Below are 24047 nucleotides of genomic sequence, written 5' to 3' on the forward strand. Positions count from 1 at the left end.
GTGCTGGGGATATACTGCGATCTGTGAACAAAACTGCAGGTGTAATTAACTTTTTAATGGCACCCGCACCAGTGTGAGCCTGGGGTAAAAGCGGAGTTCCCCCAATCAGACTGCATTGATGGGCAGTGCAGTCTGTATGTCTCTGTGTGGGCAAAGTTATTGCTGGTATATTGTTTTTGTAGCACTGTATATATATTGGTATTTTACTAATAGCAATTTTGACTCCCTAGGAAACAATGATGTCAAGAAAGAGAAAAATTGACTCGGAGTGTAGGATATTCAACGAACAGTGGACTTATGATTACTTTTTCATGCAATACAAGGAAAGAGCTGTGTGTCTGATATGCCAGAATATAGTGTCTGTGTTCAAAGAATACAATTTACATCAACACTATGAAACTCAACATAAAGATAAATATGATTGTTTGGTCGGAGAAGTGAGAAAAGATAAAATATTAAAACTGAAAAATACATTAACAACTCAGAAAAATACTTTTGTGAAGCAGAAGCAGCTAAATATTTCATCACTGCGAGCAAGTTTTCAAGTTGCCAAGCTAATAGCGTGCACTGGCAGACCATTCGTGGAGGGAGAATTTGTTAAAGAATGCCTTCTTTCTGTTGCCAAAGAGGTGTGTCCAGAGAAGGCCGATTTATTTAGTACAGTGAGTCTTTCAGGACCTACAATTACACGGAGGATTGAAGAAATGGGAGACAATTTGCATCAGCATTTGCAAAACTCCACAAAAAAACTTTCCTATTTTTCCTTGGCACTCGACGAAAGCAATGATGTTCGTGATTCTGCACAACTTCTAATTTTTATTCGTGGGACGAATGACTATTTCGAAGTCACAGAAGAGCTTGCTGCACTGCAAAGCATCAAAGGAACAACTACAGGAGAGGATATCTATGAAAAGGTTTGCCAAACTGTGAATGGTTTGGAGCTGAATTGGGCTAAACTAGCCAGTGTGACAACTGATGGTGCTCCTAGCATGGTGGGGTCTAAGAAAGGAGTAATTGCTCGCATTAACCAAGAGATGGACAAACATAACCATTCTCATCCAATAGCCATACACTGCCTCATCCACCAACAAGCGCTGTGTAGTAAATCACTGAAGTGGGACTCTGTTATGAAAATTGTGGTATCTTGTGTTAACTTCATTAGAGCTCATGCACTAAACCACAGACAATTTCAGGAATTTCTGTCTGAACTAAATGTTGACTATGAAGATGTTCTGTACCACACAGAAGTCCGTTGGCTGAGTCGAGGGAGAGTTTTGAAACGTTTCTATGACTTACTTCCACAGATTACAGTTTTCTGCTTTCAAAAAACAAAGAAGTACCAGAGCTCAATGATGCAGAATGGAAATGGCACCTTGCCTTTCTGACAGATGTAACAGAGCTACTCAACAGTTTCAATGTGCAACTTCAAGGAAAGGGGAAGCTCCTCTGTGATATGCAATCACATGTCAAAGCATTTGAAGTAAAATTAGGCCTCCTCATCAAACAAGTTAAGGAGGAAAACTTCTGCCATCTCCCCACAACTCAAAATCTGTTAGCGGAAAAACCATTGGTTGCAATTCCCAAACAAAACATGTGTGGATTCACTGGAAAAATTGCTTCATCTCCATGAACAGGACATACAGCTTTTCCGTAACCCATTTTCTATTGACATTGAAAATGTGGATACAATTTACCAAATGGAACTGGCTGAACTGCAGAATTGTGACTCTCTGAAAGACGCATTCAAGTCAAGCAGCCTTCATAATTTCTATGCATCTCTCCCCTCTGAGACATATCCTCATCTCAGGAACCATGCACTCAAAATGGCAACCATCTTTGGCAGCACTTATGTCTGTGAACAGACTTTTTCCAGAATGAAACATTTGAAATCTCCAACCAGATCTAGACTAACGGATGCACACTTGCATCACTTGTTACGACTATCAGTGACAAATATGGAACCGGACATTGACCATCTCATTAGCCAAAAGCAGACCCATAGTTCCCATTGAAATACTGGCAAGTTTGTTGATTTAACTTTACTTGTTCTTCATTTTAAATATTGTATTTGTTCCCGTTTTGTTTCTTCACTTCAAAATAAGATATATGCAGTGTGCATAGGAATTTGTTCATAGTTTTTTTTAACTATAGTACGGCCCTCCAACGGTCTGAGGGACAGTGAACTGGCCCCCTGTTTAAAAAGTTTGAGGACCCCTGATTTAAGTAATCGGTTTCTGTGTCATGGTGTGCCTGTATGTATCTTGAACTTCTTTCGCGCAGTATGTAGGCAACGGAGTTGCAGGGGAAGGACAACAAATTAAACACAAAAAGTAATTCTGAAAAACCGAGTATAAAATTTTGATGATTTGAAAGTGCTTAGCTCCAGTGGATGTCTAATAAAGGAAATGAACAGCGTTCCAGACGGCTGCGGAGGCGCACCCGAAAGCGCGTGATGCAGTGATTGCCTTTGTTCGATGGCTGAGCTAAAAGCCTCTGCGAGGATGACCGTAATCTCGCTTGATGGTTTATTCCTCGTGCGTCCCATCAAAATTTCTCCACAGCGACTTCAGGAGGAGCCGCTGCCCTCGGCCCCGAGCTCGACGCCACACGAGGCCCCGAGCAGGCAGGGTCAACGCGGCCCCGTCTCCAATCTCGGCGGTGAGCAGAAACACCCTCTGAGTGTGTCTTGAGACTCAGCAAGGCCTCTGGTTAACCGACTCGGAGGGATAACCGTAAGCCGGGCAGCCTCACAGCCATTGTTACATTCGCAAAGTGCACAAACAGATCGTTCTATGGAGATAATTCTGAAAGTAACGGTAGTTTTATAAGACGTGCCTTATTCGTGGAGTATGACAAAGATTCCCCCATTTAACTTTTTGTGCAAGTGCTGTTAGCCATTAGCACCTATGCAGGCCGGCACGGCACATTAAGGGGGTGGGTGGCCAGCATCACGCCTGACCTCTGTCTCCCCAGTGGCGATGTTTACACACCACACCGGATACTTATTTGAGGCCGAGTCAACCTGGAGGAGGCCCAAGACCTGTTCAGATAAATCGTCATTGGTGTTGTTGGTCGTGAGTAGGAATCAAACTCAATTCGCCGGGTTCGAAGCACAGTGCTCTAACCACTGTGCCACCGCTCCTGACAAACGGTGGTGTGGCGCGTCCCAGCGGTGATGGTGCTCGGTCATCTTGCGCGAAACAACTCATGCGAACTAACTTGCGTGAACTCCACACACACACACCACAGGCCTCGTGACCCGGGTCCCAGATGAACCAGAGGTCACAGGGGTCAGACTCCACGGCGTCCCGATCCGTGAACTCCAAAGCTCCGATGACAGCGAGCTGGACTCCTGGACAAGTAAGCACGATGCGATGAGGAGGGCTACGACGATGACGAGCAGGAGGAGGAGGAGGAAGAGGATGAGGACGAGACGATACGGGCAGGGCGAAGGCACGGAGCAGCGAGGGGCGGGACGAGGCCTGGTGAGGACCCACGCGGAGGAGATCCCGATGATCGACGCCTTCTTTGATCAGCCCCTACCGGCACTCACGTAGGGATCGCTGGGTGCAAGCAGTGGCAAGATGTTACCTACCTCGCCTGGTATACAGGAGGTCGTGGGTACGATCCTGACCCCCGCGAAGCCTGTTGTATATTTGGAGTTTGCCAGTGATTCTCCCCGTAGGTCGAGTGGATTTTTCTCCGGGTCCTCCGGTTTTTTACCTCAACATTTAGAATCAACCGTGCGTTTCGAGTATTTGGCTGCTATAAATTTCCACATGACGATAAGCCACTTTGTAAGAGCTATCATTTGTGATGGCCAGATGGCTTCTGAAATACTGCTAAAATATAACTCAGTGGGCCTTACCTGGTAAAAGAAAAATAGTTAGCTTTTTATAGTAATAGGTTTTTACCCTTTCAACTGGTACAAAAACTGACACCTTTATACAAGGGATCATGTTTGCAATAACCACAACACAAGCAGTCAAAATGCAAACAAAAAGAAACAACTCTGATAATGATAATGATATGCACTGTCCTTGAAGTTGATTGGTACACACCCGAGACAGCTTTTCTTAGAGCCTAATCTCCATTGGTGTTGGACCAGATGACGCCAAAAGGCATGTTTCTTTTTCTTCTTCAGTGCTCATGAATGAACAATTATCAATTGCTTTCATACGCACCGGATATGTCGATTAAAGCGTGAGGAAAAAAACACACAACTGGCAATGACCCGTGTCGTGAAATGATATCGCGTCGTCGTCACAGGATTTGTGTTCGTGTACGTCTAAATGTAAATTGTACTAAACCGTGAAGAAGACACGCACATCGCTTGGAATGTTCACCACAATGGGAATGAAATTACACACTTACCTGCGCGTGTAACATTCCCTTCGAAAAAAATATATCAAGAGTTTCGGTAAAGTCACGTAGGTATAAAATAAATCACGACGTTTCAGGCGCAACACAAGTGTCCGTCATCAGCTGGGAAAGCGTGGTTTGCTGACCATGCTTTTTAAATCCTTCATATTAAGTTCACTTGCTTGCGTGCTTACGACCGTGCAAATCTTTCGGTCGTTTTTTAACCCACTTCCCGTGATCCAATCGAGCTGACATTTTGCACACAGACTCGTTGTGCGTGACAATTTATTTTTTCCAAAATTTTCAACATTTTAGAAAAAAAATTATTATATTTAATTACCAATTGCTTAATGGTGGCAGGCAATCATCTGACCCATAGGTGGCAGCCATCTCAAGCCAGAGGACGAGAGGACTCTAGCCGCCACGCATATAAAGGATTTATAGTGAAAAACTTTGTTTTTATGGGTTAATTTTTCAACGTGACCGAAAGAACCAAAGAGTATGCATTCCTGCAGTCACGAAAGCTTCAAATCAAGATCTATCAAGAGGTCGACCAACGCCTGCACCACTGCGGGACCTGGGTTCCAATCTGGGTTTTAGCCGCTGCCCGTGATTGACCCGGGTACTCAAGTGACAGCGAGTTGGTGGTCTCAGCCGGGTCACCCATCACAGTTGGGCAGCTGAATGCCGGATTGGTAGCCAGGATCAAAGCTACCCACTCCTCCAAGTGAATAGTCGCTCGACCAGTGTTCTTCACTCATTTGCAGAGGGGGGGCCCACTTTCGCCGATCATCATTGTCAGGGCCACCACACATTTGAAACTATTGGGGTTTGACAGCAGCACGATGATCATGGGGGTTAAATTTCGATTTAAAGCGTTCGTGACTGCAGGGATTCATCTTCTTGGTTCTTTCGGTAAAGTCACGTAGAAGGGAAATAATAAAATATTATTATGTTTTATTATAAATAAAACATAATAATATTTTATTATGTTTTATTTTATAATTTTATTACTTCCCTTCTACGTGACTTTACCGAAAGAACCAAGAAGATCATGGGGGTGTTTTCACTGTTTCTGTATTGTCGGTGGGGGCCGCCAGTGACCCGCGTACCTTGCACTGAAGAACACTGCGTTCGACGGACGCGAGCAAGTCGCTAGATGACGCTACACAGAGCTTCCAAAGCCCCGTCGATTAATGTCACCAGGCATGTTACGAAGTTTCACATGGAGTGCTGTAGGCCGATTCAGAATGCTTTGTACAACTCTGGAATCGCTCCTACATCTGCATCATGTCCTCATCCCACGCGGCCGCTAGATCCGGAGACAAAATCACGAAGGACGTTGACAAACTGCCCAGGATCTCAGCGGTGCCAGTTCAGTGTCTCTTGACCTCTGACCTCGGAGCCACCCGGCCACCTGCGGCATTCCCTTTACTCAAGGAACGCACCTGAGACTGGGAAAACCCGGAGCGGAGTTTGTAAACTATGGAACCCGGAGCTACAAACCACGACCAGTTGTGTAGATGTGCCGGTGCGTGCGACGGCAAACCATGACGGAGTGAGTGTGTCTGTTTGTGAGAGTGTGTGTCTCAGTGTGAGGATGAGTGTGCGAGGCGTCTGATTGTGAGAGTTCGTGCGTTTGGGGGAGCGGTGGTGTAGCGGTTAGCGCGCTACGCTATGAACCCTGCGATCCGGGTTCGATTCCCGCTCACGGCCAACACCAGTGACGATTATCTGAACCGATCCTGGGCCTCCCCTAGGTCGACTCAGCCTCAAATGAGTACCTGGTGTGGTGTGTAAACATCGTCACTGGGGAGACAAAGGCGGTCGGGCGTGGTGCTGGCCACCCACCTCGTATATCGTTCCGGCCTTCATAGGTGCTTGCTAACAGCACTTGCCCCTACAGTCTGTTAAGGCTACACGGGGGGATCTTTGTCTTTGTGTGACTGGCTGCAGGACGAATAGGTTCAACACCAGGACTTGAACATTCCCACTTGGTACCCGCCTGGTCACAACTTGACTGAGAAAAGCCACCACGTGACACAATTGCTGGGTCAATACACATGTATTATACACACGCACATATTTACATACGTACACACACACAAATATGCTGTCCGGACATTCATATGTAAACGTACACGTGAAAGACCAAGAAGTGGGTTCGTCTGTGATGAAGCGCAGTCTGAAAATACGTCGGTCACGAGCGACATTCGCGAACATGCCCTGCCACCTTCCATCGCTTCCCGTTAAAAGGCAGCGCGTTTTGGTCTGTTCCAACACAACGGATTCTTGAGGGCAAGTGCTGTTAGCGAGCAGCACCTATGGAGGCCGGCACGGCACACGAGGGGGTGGGTGGCTGGCAACACGCCCGGCCGCCTTTGTCTCCCCAGTGGCGATGTTTACACATCGCAGCGGGTGCTCATTTTGAGGCCAAGTCGACCTAGGGGAGGCCCAGGACCGGTTCAAATAAACGCCGCTGTTGGCGGTCGTGAGAGGGAATCAAACCCGGGTCGCCGGGTCCGTGACACGGCGCGCTAACCACTGCACCGCCGTTCCCCAATACGTACATACACACCGACATACACTCGGCAACTTATATACATACGCACGCGAAAAGAGACGACGAATTATCCCTCGCATATTTGTATAGTGCTGTTTGCGAGCACCTATTAAGGCCAGCACGGCACGCGACCGGGGTGGCGGGCCAGTACCATGCACGCCTTTGTTTCTGCAGGGCCAACGTAAACCACACCGCACAATGCCATCGTTTTAGGCTGAGTCGACCTAGGGGAGACCCTGGATTTGTATCGCGTACCTACGCACATACAGCAAAATACATACATGCCAATATTCCCCCTTTTAGCACAACAGCCTGTCGGGGAACTTGATGTTAGCGAGCACCTATTAAGGCTGGCGCGGCACACGAAAATGTGGTGTGGCCAGCACCGCGCCCCAACCACCTTTGTCTCCCCAGTGCCGATGTTTAGCACACCGCAGCAGATGTTCATGCTCTTAGGTTTTTTCGGTAAAGTCACGTAGGTAAAAATAAATAATAAAAAGAAATAATAATAATAAATAATACAAATAATAATATAAATAAAATAATAAAAATCACGGCGTTTCGGAGGCAACACAAGCTTCCGTCTTCAGGTGAAACCGTCACCGCAAAATTGCTGTATCAAGTAAAGAGGTGATTTATTATTTTATTTCTATTATTATTTAAATTTTATCATTTTAATTTTCACCTACGTGACTTTACCGAAAAAACCTAAGAGTATGAATCCTTGCAGTCACGAAAGCTTCAAATCTAGAAGCAGATATTCATTTGAGGCTGAATCAGCCATAGGGGAGATCTAGCACAGATTTCAAATACCGCTTGCCAAAACGATGCTAATTCCCCATTACATGTCCGGGAGTCGAACCCGGGTCGCTGGAATTGTAGGATGGGGTACGGACCGCCGACTCAATCAATTGTCACGCGTAGGCACGCACGCGCGTACGTGCATCGACCAGGAATGGGATCGAGGGAGATCAGAAGCGTGGATGTGAGAGCCCACGCACGGGTCCTTTGGCAGAACCCTTGTTAGTTGAAACTGCGCCGTGGAAGGGTGCCCAGGGGGCTCTCGGCATCGAGCATCGTGAGCCGTGATCAATCCACTGCTGGGTGAAGCGTAAAGTGACAACAACAAAAAACCACCCAACAACACCCGCTTGCGGAAACTAAACACCGAGATTGCACGGGTCAAGCAAAATGCATACGAAGAGAGAATTCTAATGGCGTACAACTCGACGCATGGTACCATGAGCGATTGCTGTGCCCGATTCATCGATGCGACAGTTCACGACGCGTGTTTGCACACACGCACACAAGCTGCATCCTGGGGAGACCGAACCGGCGGCTCAGCCTGTTTGGCCGCGTGGATTTGAAGCGTGGGCTGCGTGTTAAAATCTCGTCTGTGAAGAAGCTCTGACACAAGTGAGAGTTTGATTCCAGAAGAGGGGCTCTGCATCCATCGCAATCACCACTCATTCACTCACTCATCCTCTCCTCCTGCCTCCTTCCTCCCAGCAGCTGAATCCTTCTCCTTTTCCTCCTGCTCCCCCTCCCGCCTTCGGCGCATCTTCACTGCCAAACTTCATCGGCGCAAACGAAGGAAAGCGTTCGTTCTACCGCGCTGGTTTTCACGCTCTCGGCTGCATAGCTCTCCTGACGGAGCTCCCGGCACGTGGAGCGAAACGTCGGACATCGTGCCGAACAACGCGAGGCACGGCCCGACGCGCGTAATGGATAGCGAAAGAGACGCGATCGTTCAAGTAAAGACATCTTTTGTTTTCTTCTTCCGTCTTGGCGTCGAAAGCCGAAGCTTTGAGGCTCGTACGTGACCCTGTGCAAAGCGTACAAAAAAATAAAATAAAATGTATTCTGAACCTTTCATTTATTATCGTCATCGTAATTAACTATTCAATAAGCGGCTACGCGGTGGCGCAATCATCGCGGTGGCAGGAAGTTGCACAAAAATAAAATTAGCCACGCCGAGTCCAATGACTCACTCAGCATTTCGGTATTTTTTTCCTCTCCAAAAGTTGTTGTAAGCCAATCGAACACTCTCGCCCACATATCTGCCGCGTAACTGCCTTCTCCTGGCGAGCCAGGGGTACGGCTCTTCGAGGCCCACTGGAAGGGAGTTGAGTCTCACAGCGTCTGCGCGGTGATCCACCAACCCTCGCTGCGACCTGTGCCGGATTCCAGGCCGTCGCATGCGTAGTATCCACCACCACTGCCCAGTTGAGTTGTGTGTGTGCGTGCATACGCGTTGAAGATGCCGACGAGCACAAACAGAAGCAGAGAATAATCCCAGCACGTTGCCTTGCCCACACTGTCGGGCTACAACGCACACACAGCTGACGCTCAACACAGAGACGAGAAGCAGAGGCCAGGGGCGGGACGCTGTGTGCGGGAAAGTTCAGGAGAGAGGGCCGGGAGGGAGTCTGGAACCATCTGCCCACGCGACACGTGACGGTGGTGGTGGCCGATTCTCACTGGGGCTCTTCAAGAAACACCTCGATGAGATTCTAGAATCTATCTGTTGCCAACGACCAAGCGAGCCTGACCGACCGAACGGTCACCCACATTGTGATTCTAACTCTTCCGATGGTCTCACGGCGTCTTCGTCATCAGGTATTCTTAGGTTCCTACCTAAGAGTGCACTGGCCGCCATTTTTACTCGAATCGGCGGCCAATCACAAGGCAGTCGCGAACATCATGTGACTGGACAAGAGCCACATCCCTTCCAGTCACCTGGCTCCGCTTGCCCAATCGAACGTGGGGAGCCAATGACATCACAACACGACTCGCAAACACCCACGCTAAAATAAGCCGTCCAGTTATCATTGAAGAATGGGGTTCGCCACCCGTCCTGATTATCCCAGGATGCTCCTCTCGATGGAGACATCTTTAAGTCTTCCCGGCACGACAATTAAAATACCCCGTTGTTTTTGTCAGCTGCGTAACAAAAACCATCATAATAACGATGATTAAAAAAAATACTGCAAACGCCCGAGACAAAGGCGTTCTTCGCATCCTCCTTCCCACGACACTTGCCGACGTTTTCGCACACTGCACGCGCGCGCAGGCGCGGGGACATGGCGGCCCTATCGAAGCGCCACGCCCGACCTGGCGGATCCCACGGAAAACGGCCCTCTTGTCGTCTCGGCCACCTCCTCCCCCATCCGAGCGAACGCCGCGGGCCCTCTTTCCGCTCGGCAGATTTCGTTTTCCTGTCGCGGTCACCGATGAAACGGGTTGGTGGTCGCCGGGGAGCAAGGCGGCCCGGGTTCTGGCGGGTACATTTTGCCCCCGATTTCGGCGTTGGCGGCCCCGGCGACGGGCGCGGCTGACGCCCACCGCTCCTCGAACGCCGCGCCGTGCGCCGGTGAGCGCTCGCTGTGCGCCGGCGACCGAGCGCCGCCGTTATGAGCCTGGTGCAACCGCGGCTGGAGCAGCGGCGACGGGGGCAGCGACCCGCCAAGCTGCGGCGACTCCGGTGGCTGTCCGTGATGTAGAAGGTGCTGCTGCTGCTGCAAGTGCTGCTGTTGACGCAGCTGCTGCTGCTGGTGCAGCTGTTGCTGCTGGTGCTGCAGGTGAGTCAGAAGGTGATGCTGTTGCTGCTGCAGCTGTTGCTGAAGCTGCTGCTGCTGCAGCTGCTGCTGCAGCTGCTGCTGTTGCTGCAGGTGAGTAAGAAGGTGCTGCTGATGCTGCTGCTGAGCGAGATGGTGCGGCGAAAGCTGCTGCAGCTGCTGCAGCTGCTGCTGCTGGAGCAGCGACGCGGCCGCCGCCGCCGCCGCTAGCGCTGCCGACGACGACGGCGACGACGACGCCGACGATGGCGCGGACGGCGTGGCGGGGCCAACGGCGTACACAGCTTGCGGGGAGAACAGGCTCGCGGCCATCTGCGCCGGCGTTAGATCCGATCCGTAAGCGCCAGCCGGCACCGTGCCGTTATGAGCGAGCGCAGCTGCCGAGGCGTACGGGGAGCGCACCGGCGCCGCCACCCCGCCAAACGGATTGACCCCCGGCGGAGCCGGCTGAGCCTGCGCCGCCACGGCCTTGGTGACCTCGTCGAGCCAGCGCTCGGCCTCGGATGCCGTGCGCCGGTGGCCCAGCGGCGGCGACGACGGCAGCGCGTGGTGCGGCCGGGGCTGCCCCACGGCGGCGCCCTCGTGGGGCAGGGAGGCCGACGGCCCCCACGAGACGGCGCGCTGGTGGTGGTGGTCCAGGCTGTCGCGGGCGGTGCCGGGCAGCGGGTACGGCGGCCCGTCACGGTGCGCTGTGGTGGGGGAGTGGCACGCACGGGACAGCTGTTATTTGCCGGGGCGTGTACCGCAGTAAATCTATTCTGATCATGCCGACGCTGCTACTTATGCAAATTCTGCTGCTTCCGATGCTGCTACTGATTTTGCTGCTGCTGCTGCTGATGATGGTAACACCAAATATCCTGCCACTGTAGAATCATGATGAACATCTACAATCGCAATGCAACAATGACCACAATAATTTTCCCCTCCCCCCTCTCACTCTACTCACCCTCACCTTGCATGGAGCCGGATGCCGCGGGGAGGTCGTGACCTCGCCCCAGCAGCCCCGTTCCGGACATCTGCCCGCACAGCTCGCTCACATCGTCCGCGTCACCCTGGCACGGGGACTCGGGCTCCGTCAGCTCGTCTGCACGCGACACGGCGGCGCAGCGGGCGGTCACCTCGACGGCGCGATGCAAACGTCACACCCCTCCCCCCCCACCGCTTTTCCTTTTGGGTATCGTCACCGTCCCCAAGTTGGACCCCGGCCGCACGATCGGGGGTCACAGGACAAAGCGACACAATCGGGGGAACCCCTCGCCGAGCCGCCCATCGCGTTGAGAGAACGGCGGCGCCCCGCCGCTAGGGAGGAAGGGCATGGGGTGTCGGGCGTGTGGGGGTGGGTGGTCGGTAGTGTCCTATACCCCACCAGTTACAGCTCCTCCACGCGAGGTGCGTGGGTGGGTGCATATGTGCGTGTGTGGGTACGTGGGTGGGTGCGTGTGTGGGTATGTGGGTGGGTGCGTGTGTGGGTATGTGGGTGGGTGCGTGTGTGGGTGGGTGCGTGGGTGAGTGGGTGGATGGGTGCGTGCGTGGGTGGGTGGGTGCGTGGGTGGGTGAATGGGTGGGTGCGCGCGTGGGTGGGTGCATGCGTGGGTGCGTGGATGGGTGGGTGCGTGGATGAGTGCATGCGTGGGTGGGTGCATGCGTGGGTGGGTGCGTGGATGGATGGGTGGGTGCGTGCGCGCCGCACCCTGGAAGTCCATGTGTCTCTGCCGCGTGCTCGGGAGGTCGTTGACGCGCAGCGAGAGCTGCCGCTTGAATGGAGACGTCTTCTGCGCCAGCGCGGGGAACCCGCGGAACGAGCCCTGCACAAGCGCGGCATCGGCAGCGGACGTGAGTGCTCATTCCTGATCGCTCGCGACCATGGCGAGGGTGGCAAGTCTGATGACGACGATGATAATAAAGATGATAACTGTGATGATGTATGTTGAACTTTTTTTCGTACGTAGCCAATGGCGCTAATCAGACACCTAAACACAAAAGCAGTTCTAAAGAAATGAGCTGGCGCTACAAGCAATTGCCCAAGCTCTATGATCCTATATATATATGAATGATGGGAGGAAACCGGAGGACCCACAGAAAATTCACGCGTGCGAGGTGGTGACACTCTATCCCATCCAGATGGATTAAACAGACGGCGATTAGTCCACTTGCTGTACCGCCTTCTGGTGAGCATGGCACCTCCACGACACCCACGGTAAGGGAGTTTCCCAACATCTGTGTGTGTGTGCGATCCAGCAACCCTCACTGCCGCCTCCACAGTGCTGGATTACAGGCAGAGCTACGTGCATAGCCAGCACCATCTCCTGGCATTGATGACGACGATGGAGGTGACACCCGTAACCATTCAAACAACGATCGCACGAATCGCTGCGTCAACTATAATGACGCACACACGTGCACACTCACACAGACACACTCACAAAGACAAAGATCCCCCGTGTAGCCTTAACAGACCTTTGGGGCAAGTGCTCTTAGCGAGTAGCACCTATGAAGGCCGGCACGGCACACGAGGGGGGGTGGGTGGCCAGCACCACGCCCGGCCGCCTTTGTCTCCCCAGTGGCGATGTTTACTACACACCGCACCGGGCGGCTCATTTGAGGCCGGGACGACCTAGGGGAGCTTGAGAAACCGGTTCGGATAACCATCACCGGTTACCGTGTGAGCGGGCGCGAGCGCGGATCTCTTGGCGACGTCGCTGCCGCCGCGGCCCGTGCACGCCAGGCTAGGTGCACGCGCCTCTCACCTGCCGCACCAACTGCTCTAGCGGCGCGTGCTTGCGGGGGATGGCGTGGGGGTTGTGGCCCCCGGCGTGGGGGGGCGGCGGTTCCCCCGGCGTCCACGCCGCTGGGGCCGCTGGGGCCACCGCCGCTGGAGCCGCGCCGCCACCGCGCCCGGCCGCGGAGGAGGAGGGTGAGGAGGAGGGGGAGGGGTACACGGGGGGCGGCCCTCCCACCACCGATCCCGAGTTGCCGACCTCCGACATCGCTGCCATGGCTCTCTCGATGGGAGACGCTGGGGGGGGGGGGCAGGGCAGGGGGGCAGAGTCGAGATGACGTGACGACGGTGACGATGGTGACGGCGGTGGGGGCGATGACGGTGGTGGTGATGGGGGCGATGAGACTCACACACTCACTCACGTACACCATGGCGTAAACTACTAAACTGTGATGATGATGGTTTCTTAGACAATGGTTGGCTGTGACGATGATGATGATGATGAGACGAGGGGTGAGGCTGTAATGATGAACGTGACGATGATTAACGGCATAAGGCACTTCCACTAGAGTAGAAATGCCATTGGAGACCCGGGACAGGTCCAGATAATCGTCATCGGCGTTGGTGGCCATCATCGGGAATCGAACTCGGGTAAGTAGCCGGTTTAGTAGCGCAGCACACGCACCCATCACCCACCCACCACCCACCCACCCGTCCACCACCCACCCATCACCCACCCACCACCCACCCACCACCCACCCACCCACCCATCACCCACCACCCACCACCCACCCATCACCCACCCACCACCCACCCGCCCGCCCTCCCGCTCACCCTTCGACGCTCGCTCGTGCGTCGCGGCTCCGGTCATCGTCACCGCCACCATCATCATCGTCGTTGTCGTCGTCGTCCCCGCCACCTCGTCGCCGGGCCTGTCGCCCGCCGCGGCGCTACCGGCACCGCCTGCGCCGCCAGCGGCGTTGGCGGCGTTGGCGGCGTTGGCGCGGAAGGAGCCCTCGCGGGTGAAGCTGGTGCGGTTGGCGTCGAAGGTGGCGGTGACGCCGCACTCCTTCTCGCGCCGCTGCTTGCGCTCGAGGCATGCGGCGAACGCGCAGCCCACGGCGTGGCTCAGCCGCTCGCCCTGCGGGGTGCGTGCGGGGGGGGGGGGGGGGCGGAACGACAAGGTCGCCGACAAAGCGACGAGGTCACGGATGGACCAATGAGGTCACCGACGTTGGACCGACGAGGTCACCGACGACAGACCGACAAGGCCACAGATGGACCAATGGGATCATCGACGATGGAGCGACGAGGTCACGGATGGACCAATGAGGTCACCAACGATGGACCGACAAGGTCACAGATGGACCAATGGGATCACTGACAATGGACAGACAAGGTCACAGATGGACCAATGAGGTCACCAACCGACAGACCGACAAGGTGACAGATGGACCAATGGGATCATCGACGATGGAGCGACGAGGTCACCGAATGACCAACCAGGTCGCCGACGAGTTAATTAATGAAGGAAATCGTGATTGGAGAAATGAACGAATGAATCAGGCGAACTATTTGACGAACAAGTACCACAGGAATGAATGGCGAAACGAACGGATAAACGAAGGAATAAGTTCACGAATGCATACCGAGTCCTTGATGGCCATGAAGGAATGGCATATCCAGCGACGCGTCGTGCCGTCCCTGCAGATGTAGGAGAAGGCTTTGTCGTAGTTGCGGTCCGGGGCGCAGAAGGAGACCTTCTCAATCGTCTGGTCCACAATCATGTCCTGAGCAGCAGCAGCAGCAACACCCACAGCAGGTGGGTGACCGTGACACAACAGTGCACCATCCACTGCTGGATGAGGGGCCTCCCCGCACTGGGCGGGTCGCGTCGTGCGCCGGGTAGCCGGGTATCGGGTAGGGTACGGGTATCGGGTACCCGGTTGCGACCTCTGTTGTGAACCCACTACACGTGCATGCATGGCGACTGATGGTTGTCGTAATGACCGCGAGGGATTAGGAGTTGACCGGTACCTTGGTGGCATCGTCCACAACTCGAAGTCCGTCAGCGGAGACCCACAGCCCGGCGCGGATTTTCTTCCTGTCCGTCTGAGAAGACGGACGTTTTATTTTAAATAATTAAATATATATTTAAAAAAACACTTTTTATATACGCACGGTCAAAGATTCCACAACATCGTTCTAAAAACAAGTGGGGCCAAATTTGAAAACGTAACAGCAAATGCCCCTACTGGCAGAATAGCGGTGCCGAGGGTCACCTCGTGCCGTTGAAACAAAAGAGCTTCAGCAGCTCATCGGATTTCTTCCAGCCCAGGTAAAGATTCCCAATTCCCATTCCGAAACGGCGCACGCAACGCTCCGCGGAAAAACCCCCGATTCACGCGACTCACCGCTTTGAGCCTCTTCACGGCCTCCTCACACACGTGCATCCCCCGCGACTCGTCCACCTCCACGCAGCCCAGGTACTGAGCCGGGCAGGCAGGTCGTCAGCGGCGGGGCAGAGACACCGGTGTGGGGGGGGGGGGGGGCACAACGGGGGGGGGGGGCACAACGAGCGGCGGCACGTGTCATAGAGGCTTCCACAGAAAGCCGACCCAGGAACACAAGATGTGTTACACAGTTGTTGTCGCTCGGTGGGAGGTCGCTCATTCCCCTTTGCTGCCCCCACGGTCCAAAACTCCCCCCCCCCCCCAGCCATCCGTGGTGTCGACTCCGTACCCATGTTGAAATCCAGACTCAACAGCTTCCCCTTCTCCTCTGGATAGGACCCACTGGCCCGATCTCTCTCTCTCTCCATATATTAGACATAAATAACCACCCTGCTTGAGCCCAGCATTGCGAGGCGCGGTTACATTGAGGACGCGGCGATATAAAAACCCACGTTGCACCGGCGTTGCGAGCCCCGATTTGAGATTTCCTCTTCACCTGAATCCATCGCTCTTTTTCTGACCTTGTCAACCAACGGCTTGCGGCCGCTGATAGCCACGAGAAGATTCCTCCCATTCACAGCGGGCCCGTGGGGAGCTGCACTATCGCGTAGTGGCAGGCATTGACGGAGAACTAATTATCATCGAACAAACTAATAATACGACAGCGTATAAAGCGTCACAAACACAAGTGAATTCACACGCATGCACACGCGCGGACGGACACACACACACACACGGCTGCATACGCGTGAGAACATACACGGACACATACGGGCGAATGCACTTGAGCACATGCGCATAAACGGACAGACGCGGGCACAAACATGGGACTTGCACGTAAATGCACACACATCTTCTTGGTTCTTTCGGTAAAGTCACGTAGAAGGGAAATAATAAAAAATGAAAATAAAATAAAAACATCATAAAATACAACTCTCACGACGTTTCGGCCACAACGCAAGCAGCCGTCCTCAGGTGAAGAACATGGCTGTTATTTTTTTTCCCTTCTACGTGACTTTACCGAAAGAACCAAGAAGATGAATCCCTGCAGTCACGAAAGCTTTAAATCGAAATTTACACACACATCCACGGACAGACACATACACGCGCACACACCTGAATGCACATGAATGCACAAGCACTTACATACACCTACATATGTACACGCAAACATACACATTTACACAAAGGCAAATATCCCCCGTATATCCTGAACAGACTGTTGGGGCAAGTGCTGTTGGCGAGCACCTATGAAGGCTGGTACGGCACACGAGGGGGTGGGTGACCAGCACCACGCCCGGCCGACTTTGTCTCCCCAGTGGCGATGTTTACACATCGCACCAGGTACTCATTTTAGGCTGAGTCGACCAAGGGTAGTCCCAGGACCAGTTCAGATAATCGTCACCGGTGTTGGCCGTGAGCGTTACGCTACCACTCCCCACATCCACACACACACAGATACAGACACACAGATATATTGTGCAAGTACATAAATAAACTTTCTTACAGACAAATACATACGCACACTAGTAGACACAAAGCATACACGTACATAAAAAGACAAAGGTCCCCTGTGTAGCCTTTTAATAGACTGTTGGGGCAAGTGCTCTGTTAGCGAGCACCTATTGAGGCCACCAGGGTGTACGATGGGGTGGTGTGGCCATTACAATGCCCCATCCGCCTTTGTCTTCCAAGCACTCATTTCAGTCTGAGTCAACCTAGGGGAGTCTCAGGACAAGTTGTGATACCACCTGCCACCGATTATAGCCGTGGGCCTGGTTCGGAGCGTTGTGCGCTAACCACTGCACCGCCGCTCTCTCGACATAGACACGCACACACACATTTACATATAAATTACCAACAAAATCACAGCACGGGCTGCTGCAAAGGAAGGCTGCTACTTGACTAGGCAGGATAATTTATAGGCAATTTCACTACACCAGACACACAGACACACCACACACACACACACGCCACACACCACACACACAGACACACCACACACACCACACACACACACCACACACACACACCACACACGCACACACAGACACACCACACACACACCACACACGCACAGACACACCACACACTCCACATAGACACACCACACACACACACCACACACACCACACACACACCACACACACCGAGACACACCACACACACACCACACACACACACACCGTGTGTGTGTGGCACGTACACCACACAGACACACTACACACCACACACAGACACACCACACACACCACACAGACACCCCACACACACCACACACACACCACACAGACACACCACACACACACAAACCACACAGACACACCACACACACAAACATCACAGATACCACCCACACTGCCCCAACACTCCCAACACACACACACACAAACCACACACACAACCGAGCTATCACAGTCATCCATAGTATTGCAACCACCACACACACCACCCTTCCATACACACAACACAGACACCACCTACAAACATCACACACACACACCACCCACACAACACCACCCACAAACATCACACACACACACGAGCCACACAACACACACCACATACACCACCCAAACATAACACACACACACCACCCACACAACACCACCCACACACATCACACACACGCACCAGCCACACAACACACACAACAGACACCACGGACACACATCACACACACACACACCAGCCACACAACACACACAACAGACACCACCCACACACATCACACACACACACCAGCCACACAACCCACACAACAGACACCACACACACCACACCAGCCACCCAACACACACAACAGACACCACCCACAAACATCACACACACACACCACCCACACAACACCACCCACAAACATCACACACACACACGAGCCACACAACACACACCACATACACCACCCACACATAACACACACACCACCCACACAACACCACCAACACACATCACACACACGCACCAGCCACACAACACACACAACAGACACCACGGACACACATCACACACACACACACCAGCCACACAACACACACAACAGACACCACCCACACACATCACACACACACACACCACCCACACAACCCACACAACAGACACCACACACACCACACCAGCCACACAACACACACAACAGACACCACCCACACACATCACACACACACACACCACCCACACAACCCACACAACAGACACCACACACACCACACCAGCCACACAACACACACAACAGACACCACCCACACACATCACACACACACACACCACCCACACAACCCACACAACAGACACCACACACACCACACCAGCCACACAACACACACAACAGACACCACCCACACACATCACACACACACACACCACCCACACAACCCACACAACAGACACCACACACACCACACCAGCCACACAACACACACAACAGACACCACCCACACACATCACACACACACACCAGCCACACAACCCACACAACAGACACCACACACACACACACCAGCCACACAACACACACAACAGACACCACCCACACACAACACACACAACAGACACCACCCACACACCACACAAACAGGGCGCCACGGAATTTCGGAGCAATTTCACGCGCGAGCGGTTTTATTTCACACGGGATGCCCGCTACTCTCCGGCTCTTTTCTCTTCGGGTTTCAATCGGTAGAGCCGCAGCGTCACGCAACACCCCGTGTGTGTGGCACGCAACACCCCGTGTGTGTGGCACGCAACACCCCGTGTGTGTGGCACGCAACACCCCGTGTGTGTGTCACGCAACACCCCGTGTGTGTGTCATGCAACACCCCGTGTGTGTGGCACGTACGGCCCACACCGCGTGGATCCTGGACAGCGCCCCTTTTGTACCACGTGACCGCCCGTAGCGAACGGACAAAGACAAAGGAGCCCCTCCGCAAGAGCCTTTGCGCACGCACTCCTCGGGGCAAGTGCGGGGCACAGCGAGCACCTATGAAGGCCGGCACGGCACACGAGGGGGTGGGGTGGCCACCACCACGCACGGTCGCCTTTGTCTCCTGAGTAGCGATGCTTACACACCGCATCAGGTAGTCATTTGAGGCTGAGTTGACCTAGGGGAGGCCCAGGACCGGTTAAGATAATCGTCAATGGTGTTGACAGCGGGAATCGAACTCGGGTCGGCGGGTTCGTAGCGCAGCACGCCAACATAACCACCACCACCAGCAAGCACTCACGGCCTCTCAGTGCCGCCACGACCACTGCACTCCGGGCCATCAGCGCGAGCCTCACCTTGACAGGGCCACCGCGGGCCTCACCTTGACAGGGCCACCACGGGCCTCACCTTGACAGGGCCACCACGGGCCTCACCTTGACAAGGCCACCGCGGGCCTCACCTTGACAGGGCCACCACGGGCCTCACCTTGACAAGGCCACCACGGGCCTCACCTTGACAAGGCCACCGCGGGCCTCACCTTGACAAGGCCAACACGGGCCTCACCTTGACAAGGCCAACACGGGCCTCACCTTGACAAGGCCACCGCGGGCCTCACCTTGACAGGGCCACCGCGGGCCTCACCTTGACGGGGCCACCGCGGGCCTCACCTTGACGGGGCCACCGCGGGCCTCACCTTGACAAGGCCACCACGGGCCTCACCTTGACGGGGCCACCGCGGGCCTCACCTTGACGGGGCCACCGCGGGCCTCACCTTGACAAGGCCACCACGGGCCTCACCTTGACAGGGCCACCTCGGGCCTCACCTTGACAAGGCCACCGCGGGCCTCACCTTGACAAGGCCACCACGGGCCTCACCTTGACAAGGCCACCACGGGCCTCACCTTGACAAGGCCACCACGGGCCTCACCTTGACAAGGCCACCACGGGCCTCACCTTGACAGGGCCACCGCGGGCCTCACCTTGACAGGGCCACCGCGGGCCTCACCTTGACAAGGCCACCACGGGCCTCACCTTGACAAGACGACCACGGGCCTCACCTTGACAGGGCCACCGCGGGCCTCACCTTGACGGGGCCACCGCGGGCCTCACCTTGACAAGGCCACCGCGGGCCTCACCTTGACAAGGCCACCACGGGCCTCACCTTGACAAGGCCACCACGGGCCTCACCTTGACAGGGCCACCGCGGGCTTCACCTTGACGGGGCCACCGCGGGCCTCACCTTGACGGGGCCACCGCGGGCCTCACCTTGACGGGGAAGTTGCAGTGGCCGCGCCTCACCGCCTCCTCGTCCGCCTGCCACTGGTGCGGGCGGCTCGCCTCCGGCACGTAGTTCTCCTTCTTCCTGCGCAGACTCTGCCGCAGCTTATTCATCGCTCCGTCTGCCGGGGCGCGCACACAAAGACAAAGATCCCCCCCCACCCAGCGTAGCCTTAGCAGACGGTTGGGGCAAGTGCTGTTTAGCGAGTAGCAGCAGCAGTGCATCTGGAGGCCGGGCACGCCGCACGAAGCGGGGTGGGTGGCCGGCACCACGCCCGGCCCTAGACCCCCCCACCCCCCCTGTGGCGATGTTTACTACACTACTACACCGCCACACTAGGTACTCATTTGAGGCTGAGTCGACCTAGGGGAATCCCAGGACCGGTTCAGATATCATCGTTGCTGGTGTTGGCCAGCACACACGACACACACGCACACATAAACCACACGCACACAACACGTATGTTATTGTTAGTTTGTGTGTTAGGTTATAAAACGCGTGGTCTGTCCTCTCGAGTTGCCTGGGTGATGAGTCGGGGGCCAAGTTTTGCACAATCCTGGCCAGCTGGCTCCAAAGCGTAACAAACTAACAACCACACACAACAACACACACACAACAACAACACACACAACAACACACACACCACGCACACAACACACACACACACAACAACACACACAACAACACACAACGTACATTACACACACCACACACCACAACGCACACCACGCAAACACCACACAACACGCATACTACACACAATACCTCCACAACACAACATAGCATTACACACAACGCGCATAAACAAACATACACACACGAATAGAGACAGACGCACACAGACATAAATTACTTCCTGAGTTGAATGAAGACAAGCGAACACGACAGTCAAATTGCTCGAGAGGAGGTGGAGGAGTCGGGGGTGGAGGAGGGGTAAAATGAGTGGGGAGGGGAGGTTTCTGCTAATCCCTGGGATATCAGAAGGCATCTGCTGTTATGCACCGTCCAGAGCCCACCGCTGTCTGTTCCAGGCAAAGCTGCAGCCCTGCAATTCCCCTGCAAATGCCCCGCAATTCCTCTGCTCACACGGCCACCGCTCCGCGCCACGTGTCCGATTGCTCGTGCGACGACGCAATCGTTTGTTGTGCCTTTTCACTCCGCACGTGACAACAACAACAACAGAGTGTTGCTTTGGTTTTGATTTTGACATTTCAGTGACAGCCCCCTCGCCCCCCCCCCCCACCGGCTCCGCTCTTGCAAATGAGACTAAATTCCTGGTCCCCCCTCGAGGTCCCACTCTGCTTCCACGAAATCCACTTCGGAACCACGACGTGTCAGAGCGCTCCGCTCGACAGGGAGGCACCTTACAGAGAGAGCCTGCCGTGCGCTTGAGCCGCCCGGGCAGACTTTCTGGGTTTGCTGACACGCAGTCGGCGCGTGACGAATGGATGCCGCGCGGCATGCGATCCATTAACACGCGCCATCGATTTTCGCAATGAGCGAGAAGGAGAGAGAGAGAGAGTTTAAAATATTAAAATATTCTATTTCAATCCGACCCGCCGGATTCGGTGATACGGCAACAGACGGACGGACACCGGGGACCCTATGGGTGGAACCGACTCGATTCTAAAACTAAACTCTTTTTATTTTACCAGGTTAAGGCAAACCGAGCTGTGTAGATCTTTTTCAGAAGTCACCTGGCCACAAATCATAGCTCAACGAAGTGGCTCATCACGGAGAAATGTATAGCAGCCAAATTACTCTGAATCACATGATTCTAAATGCGGCGCTGAAAAAAATCGGAGGACTCGGAGAAAAACCCACGTGGCCACGGGGAGAGAGAGACACCGCAAACTCCAAATATGCAAGCGTCAGGGTCGGGATCGAACCCACGACCTCCTGTATACCAGGCGAGGTAGTTAACATATCCTAGCTACCGTGGCGCCCTCGATTTGTATCGCTACGACCTGAACTGCAGATTGAACCCATCTGTGCGGGAGCTCCGAGTGTCACCCACACCTGTACGCATGGCGTGGAAGTTTTCCCTCCCGACACCTTCAGTTTCATCCGACAACGAAGCCAAACCCTCATGAAACTGAGCAATCGTCAGCAAAACAAACATCACCTACGGGTTATCCTGTGTAAATAAACCAAAGTGATTTGCCGCACATCTTATGTTCACAGGCCTGAGCCAATGGAGGAAATTACACGTATCTATGATGGGGCCCAGTCTTTGCGAAGGACAGCCGCTGTCGACTTACCAACAAAAGGAATTGAACTCGCAGCCTTTCGGATCGAGAGCCATCCGGATTTATTTCGATGCTGCTGGAGTTTTGACCTGGAATCGAGCCCAGACGGCAGAGGTTGTAGTCAATGTAGCGGCCGTGCAAGGCACCGCAGCTCCTCTCTCCCACAAACATGTGCGCACACACATCGCCAAAGATAAAGATCCCCCGTATAGCCTGAAACAGAGTGTTGGGGCAAGTGCTGTTAGCGAGCACCTATGAAGGCCGGCACGGCACACGAGTGGGTGGGTGGCTAACACCACGCCCGGCCGCCTTTTTCTCCCTAGTGGCGATGTTTACACAGCGCACCAGGTACTCATTTGAGGCTGAGTCGACCTAGGAGATGCCCAGGACCGGTTAAAATAATCGTCACTGTTGGTGTTGGCAGTGAGCGGGAATCGAACCCGGGTGGCCAGGTTCGTAGCGCAGCGCGCTAACCGCTGCACCACCGCTCTTTACACATTCAACACACACGCACACACTATCACACATGCACAGACACACCACGCACATGCAGACAGACACACTACACACGCGCACACACCACCTCACACACCACCACACACACAGACACACTACCACACACACACTACACACACGCACAGACACACACCACCTCACACGTACATACACACCACCACACACACACAACCACACACCACCTCACACTTACAAACACACCACCACACCCTACACACACGCACAGACACACCACCACACACACTCCCAATTGCACACACACATCACACACACACAGACACACCACCACACCCTACACACACGCACAGACACACCACCACACACACTCCCAACTGCACACAGACACACCACCACACCCTACACACACGCACAGACACACCACCACACACACTCCCAACTGCACACCACC

At 54.1% G+C, this 24047-nt stretch overlaps 1 protein-coding gene across 2 annotated transcripts in view; it reads right to left on the bottom strand.

Annotated features, from left to right (window-relative positions):
• Nucleotides 1-6395: 6395 nt before the first annotated feature.
• LOC144941775 (numb-like protein) overlaps nt 6396-24047 on the bottom strand; it is a 39564-nt gene continuing 21912 nt past the window's right edge. The window contains exons 3-11 of one of the 2 annotated variants that reach the window (XM_078868210.1): nt 20861-20994; nt 15637-15711; nt 15260-15334; nt 14872-15012; nt 14057-14363; nt 13251-13519; nt 12194-12308; nt 11456-11587; nt 6396-11192 (exon numbers count right to left, since the gene is read on the bottom strand). In XM_078868210.1, coding sequence (XP_078724336.1) covers nt 10153-11192; nt 11456-11587; nt 12194-12308; nt 13251-13519; nt 14057-14363; nt 14872-15012; nt 15260-15334; nt 15637-15711; nt 20861-20986 — 2280 coding nt within the window. In that variant the 5' untranslated portion in view covers nt 20987-20994 and the 3' untranslated portion in view covers nt 6396-10152. Of the gene's footprint in view, nt 11193-11449; nt 11588-12193; nt 12309-13250; nt 13520-14056; nt 14364-14871; nt 15013-15259; nt 15335-15636; nt 15712-20860; nt 20995-24047 lie in introns of both variants that reach the window. The other variant, XM_078868209.1, reaches the window with a different exon arrangement.

This window comes from Lampetra fluviatilis, chromosome 25, assembly GCF_964198595.1.
Source record: "Lampetra fluviatilis chromosome 25, kcLamFluv1.1, whole genome shotgun sequence".
NCBI classification, from domain to species: Eukaryota; Metazoa; Chordata; class Hyperoartia; order Petromyzontiformes; family Petromyzontidae; genus Lampetra; species Lampetra fluviatilis.